General features: G+C 35.2%; 1 protein-coding gene across 2 annotated transcripts in view; it reads right to left on the bottom strand.

Moving 5' to 3' along the window:
* Positions 1–13,469, bottom strand: part of LOC132916207 (uncharacterized) — a 71,939-nt gene that overhangs the window by 4,311 nt on the left and 54,159 nt on the right. For both annotated transcript variants that reach the window (XM_060975996.1, XM_060975995.1), the window contains exons 3-6: positions 6,162–6,262; positions 5,593–5,741; positions 2,624–3,563; positions 1,007–1,522 (exon numbers count right to left, since the gene is read on the bottom strand). In XM_060975996.1, the coding sequence (XP_060831979.1) occupies positions 1,007–1,522; positions 2,624–3,563; positions 5,593–5,741; positions 6,162–6,262 (1,706 nt within the window). The remainder of the gene's footprint in view (positions 1–1,006; positions 1,523–2,623; positions 3,564–5,592; positions 5,742–6,161; positions 6,263–13,469) is intronic.

Below are 13,469 nucleotides of genomic sequence, written 5' to 3'. Positions count from 1 at the left end.
ATATTGCGGGTGATAATATTAAAGTACTAAATATTCTATATAGAAGCACTCGAGCGTTGAAACTTTTAAGCAAACCACAACACGTTAACGTTATAAGTAAAAGATGCAATATTCATCTGCAGTCAGCATGTTAAAATACACAAAAAATGTTCATAGTTTGTTTCATAGTTTTCCAAATCATTTTTAGAGATTAGTTTCACTTAAATATATGAAAACTTATAGTTATTTTGAACAATTATAACAACTCTTAATTATTCCATTCGTGGCCATAATTGATAACTTCGACTATCTGAATTGAAGAGCAAAAGGAGAAAACAGTGAATGATACAAAATAGTGTTATTGAAAAAATTGTGTTTTAATGTTTTAGTCCACTAAGGAAGGAACTGCATTCAATTAAATTGTTCATAAAGGGAGTGTTCATAAAATTTATATCTTACTTAGACATCATAAAAAAAACGATTAATAAAATATTAATCATTTTTATTCGTGTTTTGTTCCAATAATAGACTGGTCATATCCTGTACATACCTTTTTTAATCAGCATATCAAATCTTTAATGTTATCTTATGAAGATGATTTTTGGAAAATTATGATCGTTACAATTTATGCTATTTTAATTCTCGTAAACAAAATATGTTGTAAAATGGAAAATTTTTCCCGTTTTTACCCCAACTCCTCGATTGTTTGATTGAATTATAAAAAGCAATTCTTACACCCATAGAATAGAAAATACGATAAGTGTGAAAATTAAAACAAAATAATAAAATTAAAAAAAGAACGTAATATGTTCATAATGTTTAAATTCAATTTGAATCGAAAATAAATAAAAAATTTCTTACGGTAGGTGCAACGAAATTAGACCCTATACCTACGTAATTTATTGACTTTTTTAAAAGAACGAAGAGCATTTAAGAACAATTTAGCACAATAAGACAAGCAACAGGGAAGCTATTATGTTTACCACACAACCCGTTAATTTCTTACGTTGGCTCGACGGTTACTCACCTCGATCCCATTGTAAACCGCAATCTCGTTTCCGGAGCAGTAATTCAGGCTGAAGTTCCGTTTCTGCAAAGCGTATTCCTGGTCCGGCTCGTTCCTGATTATCTTCATATGAACGGAGATCTTTTCCGACGATCTGCCCATAAATTTGTAACTGCACAAAGTATTCGGCGGATACCAGCTCTGCAACGACTTGATACTTTCCCTGGTTCGTTCCGTACTTTTGTAAACGAACTCGCAATTTCGATCGTGTTTCACGCCGGGCGCCTCTTCCGTTTCCTGAAACGACAACTGGAACCCGTCGTGCATTATAGTGCCGTCCTGTTCCGCAAAGAACTCCACGATAATGCTCCTTCCTTTCGAAAGGATCCGTGGAACGTGACCCTCTCCGCAGAACTTGGAGATTTCAAAGATCTTTCCGTCCACGTTCTCCAGCAACGCCAGATAATCGCCCACGCAACTGGTGCTTGCTAATTTTTCTGGTATTCGACTCTTCTTTGCGTATCTGTAGTCGGGAACCTTATTGGGCGAAGAAATATAATTCGATTATTTCGTTTCATCTCTACGTTACGTTAGATCGTCTAGCTAAATTCGCGAGTTGTATCTATTCCTTGCGCTAGACGCGAAGCGAAACGTTTAATCAACTTGGTCCGCAAAAGGGAACTTCGAGCAAACTGTTTAGCAAGAGTTTGGTAGTTACTGTTGTATCCTTGCAGCGAAATTAAAGCGCACCGGTATCTACTTGCAAAATAATTTCTCCAATTGCAACCTCTATTTCACACCAACAGAATGATCAATAAGTATTTATCGAGTTTCGAGGGACATTTATCGTTGTTGGTTTCCAGTGAATGAGATTAGTCGGGGGAAGACGAAAATTATGTGAGCAGTAATTATTGAAAGAATCGGAAATTGCTTGAAGATAAAGGTTATTTAAAAAGAGGCAGTAGATTGCTTAATTTTGACTAAACCGATCAAAATAATTAATTCAATTCTCTTCTCAATATAATTAAATCGTGTATTTGTAATTTATATGTGATGCTTGTAAATGGAGTTAGTAAAATAAAAGTGTTGCTTAATACGTTATCTAAAAAATGAAAAGTAATACTCGTTTTATTAATAATCCTTTTAATTCAAATTAAAATCTATTGTTTTGTTTTATGAATTATGAAAAGAATGAATAATTTTTAAATTTTAAGAGCGATTTTTATAACCATAATATTCGTTCCTTATAAGTCAAGCAGTTTGTTTGTTCAAATATATCGATTCATACTTTGGATATGCATGGTAAACGGAACTCCTTATAAGTTCAACTCGTCTATTCGATTGCTAACCGAAGCACCTTGTAAGTTCGGCTATCAGATTTCCAAGCGGTAAACCTTACAAGTTCAACTAAAATCAGATAACCTCTGTATGTATCATAGAATAGCACGATAATGGATACCGCGATCAATACATATCTGCGCATCTTTACTTGCCAATTAGTATTTGCACGAGATTTTTTCTTTCCCGCTTTTGTTGTCGAATAACACGGCAATCGATCAAACACTAGGCAAGCTGATCGAAACGATCGAGATAACGTCCGAAAGTGTCGTCCGAAATAAATTTCCGGGGATAACTCACCTGTAACGCGGTGATCTTCTCCTGGCTCAAGCCTTTCCTTGCAATCTCGTGTCCCAACCCGTCGGGTAGAATCCTCGCGTCCGATATATCTCTTAGATCATGATCGAAATTCTTTTTTGAGCTTATCGAATCCATGGACTTCTTATGGACGCGCTGCGGGTGACGAAGTCTCTTCTGGATAGATTCTAGCCGGATTCCTTGATCGCGATAGCCACCGGAATGCCTGAAGCTGCTCCTCGAGCCGTGGAACGCGTCTGCTGAAGACTGTTCAGTGATCTCTTTTGGACGGCCGATATTTCTCCGGATATCCCCGTTCGCTGCTTTTCCATGGGAATTGCCGCGCGGACCCTTTGATCCGTCCGCTTCCTTTTTGGCTTTCTTAAGTCTTCTTCGATTATTTCTGCCCTTCCTGGTCTTGTGCGACGTTTGCCCAATGATAAATTCCACCTCCTCGTCGTGATCCGGGCTCCTCCTCGCTCGCCTCTCAACCGGAACCTCTTCCGTTAGAGATCGTTCGTCTTTCGATCTGGCGACCCTCGTCTTCGTCACTTCCGCCACGATCTCAACGTGCTGTTCGCAGTTCTCCGTCTGGCAACCGTCCTGCGACGTACGGTTCATCAGGTCGAAAAGGTCGTCCGGTTGTCCGCCGATTTTAAAGCGACCCGCGCTCGACTCCAGAGCAATCCTACATTTGATACCACGCGGATACACGCCCGGATAACCCGGGGATGCGAGCCTGCAGGACCTTCGATCGTTCCTCACGGCGCACTCCAATGGGCACTCGGTCGAAGAGGACGGCGAGAATCCACGATGCCGTTCGGCGGCCAGCTGAGCAGGTAGTATGGAAAACTGGGCGGAGAAGATCACCGGATTTTCGGCGGCGAACTTTACGTCCGAGTCCATTATGATCGTTAAATTCGGTCCCTTTCGCAGGAACAGCCTGCGGGATAATTAAAAGGGTATAGCCGAATAGGTAAGGTCTGGCTAGATTACGTTTTTGCGATTTAACGAACTAAAACGTAATGGATTCGCTGGTATTTCTACGTTTAACGGTATCCAATTCGTAGTGGATGAAATGTAGAGGTTCGAAACTTTCGTTTAACATACCTAAGAATTCGTCGTAATGTTAAAAATGTTGGGAATTTGAAAAGTGGATAGTAGGTCTTTTGTTGATTTTAATGTCTGCCATGTCTATGTATCTTTTAGTTTTATTATGTATTCCAAGATTTTAGAATACATATTTAATACAAAAAGTGGAAAGTTTTTCAATACATGTAAGTAATTATTGATAAATCATTCAAGAATATTTTGTTACGTATTCAGTCAATTGGTTTACCTTTGTAACGATATATCGAAACGGAAAGATCTAAATTTTCATTCGATACTTTTGTAATATAAATGAATATAATTTATCGCTATGGAAGCTGCCGCTATCTATGAAACATTACTACATATAATACACACAATAGTTACGAATACATCATGAATAGCCGATAACAATGTTAATTTCTCTGCTATTGTAATCAGCATAAAATATAGCTGAAATAAGAAGGTCAATAAGATACGTAATGCGGAAAATATGAGTTTTCGAGATCAGTATACTCGTACATCAACGTAGCAACTATCTATCTCGTAATGGGTCAATTGGTAATTAATTAAATTCTAGAATACATTATAAATATAACAAATGTAACTATCCATTTTCCTAATTATCGTAATTGAATATCGAAGTAAAATTTAATGATGCGTTGTTATTATTGTAGCAAATTATCTTTCAAACTAAATAACATATTTTGCTTGTACATTCGATAAATTAGAGAATGATTAAATAACTGCATTAAAATGATTCGTAACGCAGAAACGTGTTAATAAGGATTACAAAAGAGACTCGGAAGCCAGAAAATTGAAATTAAAGCAAACCAAAATTATCGGATATATCGAAATGGGGAATATTTACAAACATTAAATGCCGCGTTTATAAGCGGCTTGGAATCGCTACATTTCAACCAACAGGCATCTGTTTAATCCATTATCTACCAGAGGTACTTACACACATTTGGTTTACAACTTGCTGTGAATACTATTCCAACCGGTTAATTATTTTTCATTAACGATCCCACCAATCACTCCATCCTTTTATCTCCATATTTAGCACACTCGTATTTTATCGTACAAACATTTCGTACTCTGATAATGATTTATTTTAGTAATTGCTAAGTTCTGTATATTTACGAATGCAAATTTCTTTGATATCCGATTATTCAGACGTGAGTAGATACAATAGAATAAAAAATGGAATAAAATTCATAGGAAATTATGTATGCAAAGTATACCTATCGATAAAGCAATTACGTAAATCTGTCAGTATAATTATGTGAAATATGGTAACAATCGATTGACGGTATAAGAGAAACTCTTTGCATAACGATCTTATAATGATCTGTATAATGTAGAGCGATGAACAAAGGTATTCGTGCAATCAGTTTTCTTGGTAAAATATAATAACTGAATTTAAAATCAAAGTGCATCGTAAGAAAGAACTGAAAACAGTTACGATAACCTTTATTACAAAATGTATATAATTCTAATAAAATTTATAGAACCGTTTCCTTTCTTTTTTTACCCACGGTCCCAAAAATGTTCCAGAATCGATTCTTAGGTCAATTTAACGGTAATTGAGATAAAATCTTATGTTTTATTCTACTGTTCTATTCTGTACTTTTGTTATAGAGTCCAACGACGATAAATCATGAAGTACTTAAACTTTAGAATTCGAAAGTTATAGATATTTTACAAAAAGGTTGGTTGAAAACTCGTGTGTTTTGCAGATTTATATAGAATTTTATAGGAAAATCTGACCTGTGCCGATATTTCTATTTATGACACATCTATATATAAAATTCTTTGCGATAGTAATATAATTGATAGTAACTATATAATAGCTAATATCAAATTGAAATATATTCTACCTGGTTGTGTTGCCACTCACATAGCCGCAGTAACGTCCTGTTTCATCCTCAAGATCCTCGCTGCCATCAGAGAATTGAACGTAAGCGCCTTCGCATCTGGTTTCTTTCAGGAAACCAACTTGCAACCTCCTAACTTTTAACTCGATCACCTGCGTCGGACCAAATTTTGTTACAGGACATTTTTATAGCGTTCTCGGAACATTATTACGAAATGAAATTCTGTATAAAAGGATATTTATGTATTCGATGCTTAATAGCGTGGATTTTCATTTTCTAAAAAGCTGTTAAATTTTTCTAGGAAGGAATATTAAATTTTATTAATATACTTCGACTGGAAAAAAATGTCAGCGAAGATTGTGTATCGCGTTTCTATGAAATTTCATTACCAGAAATTCGACTTATCTTCTTGTTTTGATGAAACTAACGAATTTTGCCTCGTTTATTGTTATGTTTATTCGATTTATTTACTCTTTATGCAGAGCGAAAATTTGATTTACAAAAAGCAAGAAAAAACGTAATAAATGCAAAATATTTAATTCACAATTGTTAATAAGAGAATTTTTATTTACCTGAGGATCTCTAGGAGGCGCTCTGATGCGAATAATACATCGTCCCATTCGTCCCGTCCATCGTATCCATCCAACGGAATTCCTGACAGTGCGATTGCATCCTGTGAAAAACAAACACGCGATTTTAATCCTTCGTATAACAAGAGCCGCGTTTAATTAGACGTAAATTGTTACGGCAGAAAGGTGTAACAGGATATGAATTTGAAAAAACAACTGTCCATTGTATATCTGTATGAAATCCAAATGTAAAAACAGTTTCGTTGTTTTCAATTTGAGAACATTTCCGACGAACCGAAATAATATTTAATTGCACAAAACCCTATAGTCATGAACATTCGTGTTACGTCCACGAGCATCCAATTTTTTCCAATAAAATAAAATCTAATTTTATTCGTTGCAGTAATATCAGAATTATTATTTTTAATTCGATAAGAAAGAAAGAAATCTTCAATTCTTACAATAGCTTTCCTGACGAACTTACGATTTCATAATTTGTTAAATTTGATGTTAAATTATAGAAAGTATATTGCTTGAGTTGATTCGATGTTCATTCCTATATATTTGTATTACTTAAAAAATGTTATTAACTCCTCTTGCATAATTGAACCAACGTCATTGACTATATTTTATTTGTAATAACAAGTTTCCAGTATTAATTAATAATTTAAATTAACAAAATCCGTAAAAATTCTCTCGCTATTATTTTAATTTCTCTTAATTGAATTAATTTTCCTTCTTTCTTTTATACTCTGTAATAAGATTATATAAAATATACGATCAAATTAGCGAGATATCTTTTAGTTTATATGAAACATTTAACCCATTGCAGGTGAAAGAACATTTTACTCCTACATTTTACACAAATTTCTACACGTTCTTTTATATTTTTCATGAAATTATAGAGATTGTTGCCATTACTATTTGAATACAACTCGTTATTAAAATCGTTCAGGAAACAAAAGGATGCAAATATACTTGATTCTACAAAAGGTACTACAGAGTAGCAGTTAAGTGGATTAAAGTCAAACGAAAGGGGTATTCGTAGCACAGCGAATGTTAAGTAGTTTTTCTTCGTAAATTTCTCTGTAATATCTCATTAGCGTAATAATAATACAAAGATACATAAAACGGCTTGTCGACTATTTCGAAGGTAATAGCAGGACATTTATAATGCTCTTATAATATAATTTCGTAAAATGGTCAGTTTTTAACGTATGCGTATAATAACGAAAAAATCTGCTCAAAGCACACAAAAGGAATAATTTATCGAAGAACGAGGTTACTAAGCAATTCAATTGTGAAAATATAAAAATGTCGAAAAATAAGGAAAACAAGGTGTTAAAATTATTTTTACGATTATTCTGTTAATTTTGTTCTATTCCTTTTCAAATATTCATTCCTGACAAAAATTTTCAAAACTGTTTCGCTCGTTGGCTCTTTTATTGACTATATAATTCACATTATAGCTAATGATACGATCAATTTAATTCGATTGAACTGTTCTAATTCGAAACATAATGTATTATATGTAAGTACATATAAATATATATATCCAACGCTTGACCAATGATTCAAAAGTGTAAGTATATACTTTAAATTGAGACTGATGACTGGACTGCCGATATTTATACATTTATGACTAATTTAATACTGCAAAAATATACAGAAAGCAAACAATATATAAAGATATATAAAATATTCAATGTAAAGTACTGGTTACAATATTTAAAGCAACTCCATTTAATTTTCATTTTTATAATTTCGTTTATAAAAATAATAATAAATATCCAAAAGATATACAGTGCCTACAAAAAATATTCCACATCTCCTTATTTTTTTAATGAAGTGTCTTTTCATCCGATTCTACAACTTCATTTTCATAGCATCAAATATTTGTATTCATACGAAGATACTACTAAATGATACGAAATTTAATATTATTAACCGATTGACCAATATGTAAATGTTATAACAAATATAATGATACGCGTTAACCAAACAATGCAAAATAATGTACACGTTTAACCTACTAGTAGCATAACAAATTTCTATCTTGTTTCCATTTTCGTTACACTTTCTGCAAAAATATGCATCTGCACGAACATCGACTATTCGGACTATCGGCGACATTCCTTCCTACCATTTTCACAAGAAACAATCCAAAACTGCCAAGCAACCCTATCTTTGAGAGGGTGAACTTCACCCCTTCGCAAGGGTATCCGTTACCGGGAAAGCTACGTGGCAAGTAATTCCAAAAGTTATACGGTCCTTTTAATCGTCAGTGTCCGAGGATCTTTCCCCGTTAGTCCAACGCAATGGTCACTAATCCGGGCGCGTTCCAAGCGACATAAAGTCAAAGAAGCAAATCGTTAGAGCGCGAAAAGCCACTGTATCGGCCGGTGGCAGACGGGCGTAATTCACGCTTATATCGTTACTCGCACAACGCTTCCATTGTATCGTGCAAATAATACCGGCCGTATCGCATCCGCGCCACGAATATTGTTAGGACAATCGCGCAAACAGGGGACTTAACGTTTCGCCCGTCGCTCGTACGTTGTATATTGTACGAAGATTGTACTGTATAGAGGCCCGACGAATCGAGACTGCACATTAAAAATAAGTGCGCGTTTCAAAACGGAAATGACAGTACACGCGACTTGAACAAACTGAAACGCGGATGTATTCTTTGCTTGATGTTCGTCCCAAGTGTTCTCGAGCTCTTGATGGCTTATTTTAAGGAAAGCGGAATCCTGAGATTCGTTGCTCTTATCGATATATGTAAATATAGTAGGTGATTCGTTTAAATATCCTTTATAAATCTTCTTATAACTTAATAAATATCAATCGCAAGTGGATCTAGAAATAGGTCCAATATGTACCAACGAAGCTTTTCGTATGAACAAGTGTCGATTCTAAACTTCTGATTAAAGCATAACGGCTAAAGTTTTATTTAACAGGATACATCTTGTTCTTTTCTTAAAATATGGTTATATAAATGCGTAATTATATTACGAATTACAACTAAATGTCAATAAATAAATTCATCGGTGACGATAATGACATTCCAAAATACGTATTCATCAATATCGTAATTCGAAAATACATGCAAAACGAATCCATACCACGTCAGCGTTATTAATTTTGTCAGAGATTAAAGTAAGAAGAATAATAAATATTTTATCATTTAACGACTGTCATTAGCGGTCAATATATCATCTTGAATGTCGTTAAATAAACGTAATTTACAGCACCCGATAAGCAGGATTTCCTCGCGATCCGATCTCATTATCGTAACCAAAATAACGGCGAACTGTTTTCACGCATAACTGCTAATATCGTCACTTGAACGGCTCGTTAATTAAACGATTTCTCCTACCCTGGTTCGTTCTGTACACGAGCCTTAATCGTAGCCAGTGATCACGCGCTTGCTATATTTCTGCTTGCCGGACTAATCCGACTATTTTCCGGCGACAGAGCTCCGCGAACGAGCCCCTAATATTCGCGAATGTCGTTCGATCCTGATACGCAATTATAGTATGGCCCCTCGTTAATGAGATTCCCCGTCGGACAAACGATCGAGCCCCGGCTAAAAACTTCCAAAGCGTCCTCATCTCCAACCATTCTGCACGCTGTTGTTAGGGATCCGCACGAAATATGGATCGTTCGATGATTTTAGCGAAATACGAACTGGGGAACTTGCGAGTCGAGGATAGGATTTTGGACGAGATTTTTATACGAGCTTTTATGATTTTTCATCGTGAAAAAGAATTGCGTTTGAGTGAATCTACGATCTTTTATTTTGGAGTAAAAGCTTTTCGTTGGTTTTCGGTAGAACTCGATTTGAACGAAAATCTGTATATGATCTGTTGTGATATTTTTGTCGCGAAGGAAAATTATCTTGCAGGATTCTGGATTATAGTGAAATTGTTTTTTATAATTTTTTTTATTGTGAATGCATATTTTTTATGATTTCCAACAGAATTTCATTTAGACGAGATTTGTACACATGTAACCATTCACGATTTTTCATTCAGACGAAAGACTGTAATTTTCGATTGCAGAGAAATAATATTTCATAATTTTCTGTTGTGCAATAATAATCTTTCGTGATTTTCAATTGTGATATTCCGCTTATTTGGTAAGCAATTTCAGTTAACGTTAGCTATTCAGTATCATAATACTGTTACATTATACACAATTTAATATTAGCCATATAACGATGAGATTAAAATCGCAATTAAAATTAGAAATTATAATAGAGTAATCTCAAAAAATTGAATTACAATGCACTTAGTTTAAGAAATCAAAATTAAAATGAAAGTTTCAGTACAAATTAAACTATATACATATGTAGTTTACTTCAAACTAATATTATAAAGTGTCACAAATAGAAATCACCTTTAATGAATTGGAATCTGTGTTACAAGCGTAATTCAACATTGTAAAGCTAAGGTAAAAGGCTGAGAACTTGTTTCCGTAAATTTAAGAATGATATAAATAATTATACTTGTTGCAAACATAAGTTAGATATATGAGGATTGAAAGAGTTAATTGTGTATCTTAAATGATGAATGAGTGGAATGAAGTATAGTAGGTAATAACAAAAAATGAATGACCATGGAGATACCAGTGGAATATAACGTCAGAGCGGATAACGAGAGGGTAATTAATTAAATTCGTATCGTTTATGTGTATTCGTAATGCGCTGTTTTCTTTGGTGTTTTTATCATTTGTTTAATTCCATATACATATATTATGAGTAAAGAGGTAAATACCACATTTGATGTTGACTTAATTTAGTGATAAAATTATTATCTCCAATCGTAGCTTTTATTCTTTTAAAAAATTTATCAAATATGCATTTAAAAATTTCAATTATCGTTATTGCAGGAAAATGTGTATTTTTATTTTAACTTTTGCAACAAAAGAAAGATAATCAGTTACTCGACAGCTCATTTTGGACGTCCATCACGGTAAATAGGAAAATCTGATTTAAAACGTGCTTTTAATATGTTAGTTTCATTATTAATAATCTGAAGCTTCATTATTCGTATAATTTACTTCACATATAACACTCCATACGATTTTAAAAAATTGATTAAAAATTTCTCAAGCGAATGTAAAATTACTTATGACAAAATTTTTTAAGAGAACCTCTGGCTGGGATAAATTGAAAACAATTAAAGTCAAGCAAAACCTATGCGCGTATTAAATGACTCGAAAAACGAGGAAGTAATAATTTCTTGTGATGAGAGTTTCTAGCGATGTTTTCAAACTTGAACGCACTTATGCGCAGATAAAAGGAAGATAGAACGAGTTAATTCAACTATCTTTCAAAAACGAATCGTATCTCGAGATATCGTTCTCGTCTCGAATAAACGAACGAGAGTATAATACATTAAAATATTAAAAGCTTTTCCTGATACTTACCTTCTCCACGAAATACCGTATGACTTCGTTCGTCGAGCAAAGTAAAATTCGTCGTTAAATTCTTCAATTCGGTTGCAAGCAATTTTCCATTAAAAATCTTCTCGATAATATCAAATCGATTAATTTACGAGGAAATCATTTTCATAAAATAATTTAATTTCACACGATCGCACAGATTTTCATTTTATATAATCAACATTCATTTTATACTACCATCTCAATACAATAATAATTGAAAATTTCATAAAATAACTGAAGCTATAACTGGCAGCTATAGAAAATTCTGAAGCGTTATTTGCAATACGCATGGAACAGAAAGCGTGGATTAAATGCAGGATAAACAAGCACTTTGCTGGAAAACTGAAATTCAAAAATGAATTAAACGCGATATAATAACAGGAAACGGTGTTTATATTATATTTCACGATGATGAAATACGTGGAACTTGATATTAAAAACCATCTTTCTAGACGCAAGGAGCGAAAGGTATGCGTTGCATTGCATTGTATGATTGATGTTCCGAAAAGATAGAAGCAGAAATGAAATGTTCACAGAAATTTTCATTAATATAAGTGAGAAGAAGAGAAAAATACTATCGAAACAGATACATCGAAACTTCGAAATTTACGATTCTTATTTCGACCATTTTCTCGTCAGACTCATCAGCTCAAATCATTTATTTCGTCGCGTCTCGATAAATCACCTACCGCGTTCTTCTCACGAAATTTCGTTCACGAAACCTCATCAATTTCTGCCGACGAAACGTGGAAAAAAGGTATGAGAGAGAGGAAAAGTGGGGGGAAAGAAAGAAAAAAATGGGGAGGTAAAAAAATAAAAAGAGAAAAAGATTATTCGACGTAAACGAGTTAGTTTCTTGCGTTGGTACCGTGAGCGACGACGAGATACTGTTTGTCAGGAAGCACAAACAGTTCCGTGTGTCCTTCCGGTTGGTTGGAAAAAGAGTGATTAAGGATCGCGGCGCTGGCCGGCACGAGCGATTCGAATCGCTCAGCGGCGTGCGGGCATCTTCGAGGTAGATCGAGCGATTAGGGGCTGACCCACGTGAGGAATCGTTCCCGAAATGCCGGACGACGGTATTCATGGTGAAAACAGGACCTTATTTATTCAACGGCTCTCTGCTCCGGGGACTAATGAAATTACTCAGAGGCCGACGACCGACAGGAGTTTACCAGCTAATTAATTGGCATTGATGCAGCCAATTCCATTGAAATGAAGCGCTGCTCGTTGATGCTATTTCCTCTTTGCGACTCTTATGTTCTCCCCCAACCCCATGTTATTTCTCCCTTCCCTTCTCTCCTACTCTTTCTCTACTCTGTCTCCGTCAAATCGTTGATCTTTATCTCTCTTGATCAGTCTCCTTTGCATCCTGTCGCTAGCCGTCCTCGTCTTATCGTCAGGAATCTATGATACGGACGCGGCCTTTTCAACCGTTTTCGCCGTTTCCTTCCTTTTCATCCCCTCCATCCGCCTAGCTTTCTTCTTATATTTCTTTTTCTTCTCTAAACCCCCTCCTTTCTCGTCGTTCCATCCTGTACTCTGTACAGCGTGACTTCGTCGTCCTCCACCGTGATTTCTCGTCTCTCTTCTCGTTTCGCCTTTCCTTTTTCCTCTCGTTTCTCCGTCCTCGTCATGGCTTCCTCCACCCTATTTTTCTCTCCCCCGCTTTGTCCATCAGTGCACCGATTGAATTTCTACGGGTAAAATGCGGCCATACTAACTTAATGGCGCTTTCAAACCGTGATGCACTTGATCCAGTTTAATTTTTTTCGCCAGGTAATTGTCTCGATTTTTTAACGGCAATATTACCGCGCCCCCCGTGGGGTTTTAGTAGTCGAGCAGCCTGCCGGCACGCGGCTT

This window comes from Bombus pascuorum, chromosome 2 (genome assembly GCF_905332965.1).
Source record: "Bombus pascuorum chromosome 2, iyBomPasc1.1, whole genome shotgun sequence".
Taxonomy (NCBI): domain Eukaryota; kingdom Metazoa; phylum Arthropoda; class Insecta; order Hymenoptera; family Apidae; genus Bombus; species Bombus pascuorum.
This window is presented reverse-complemented; position numbering and strand designations above follow the sequence as displayed.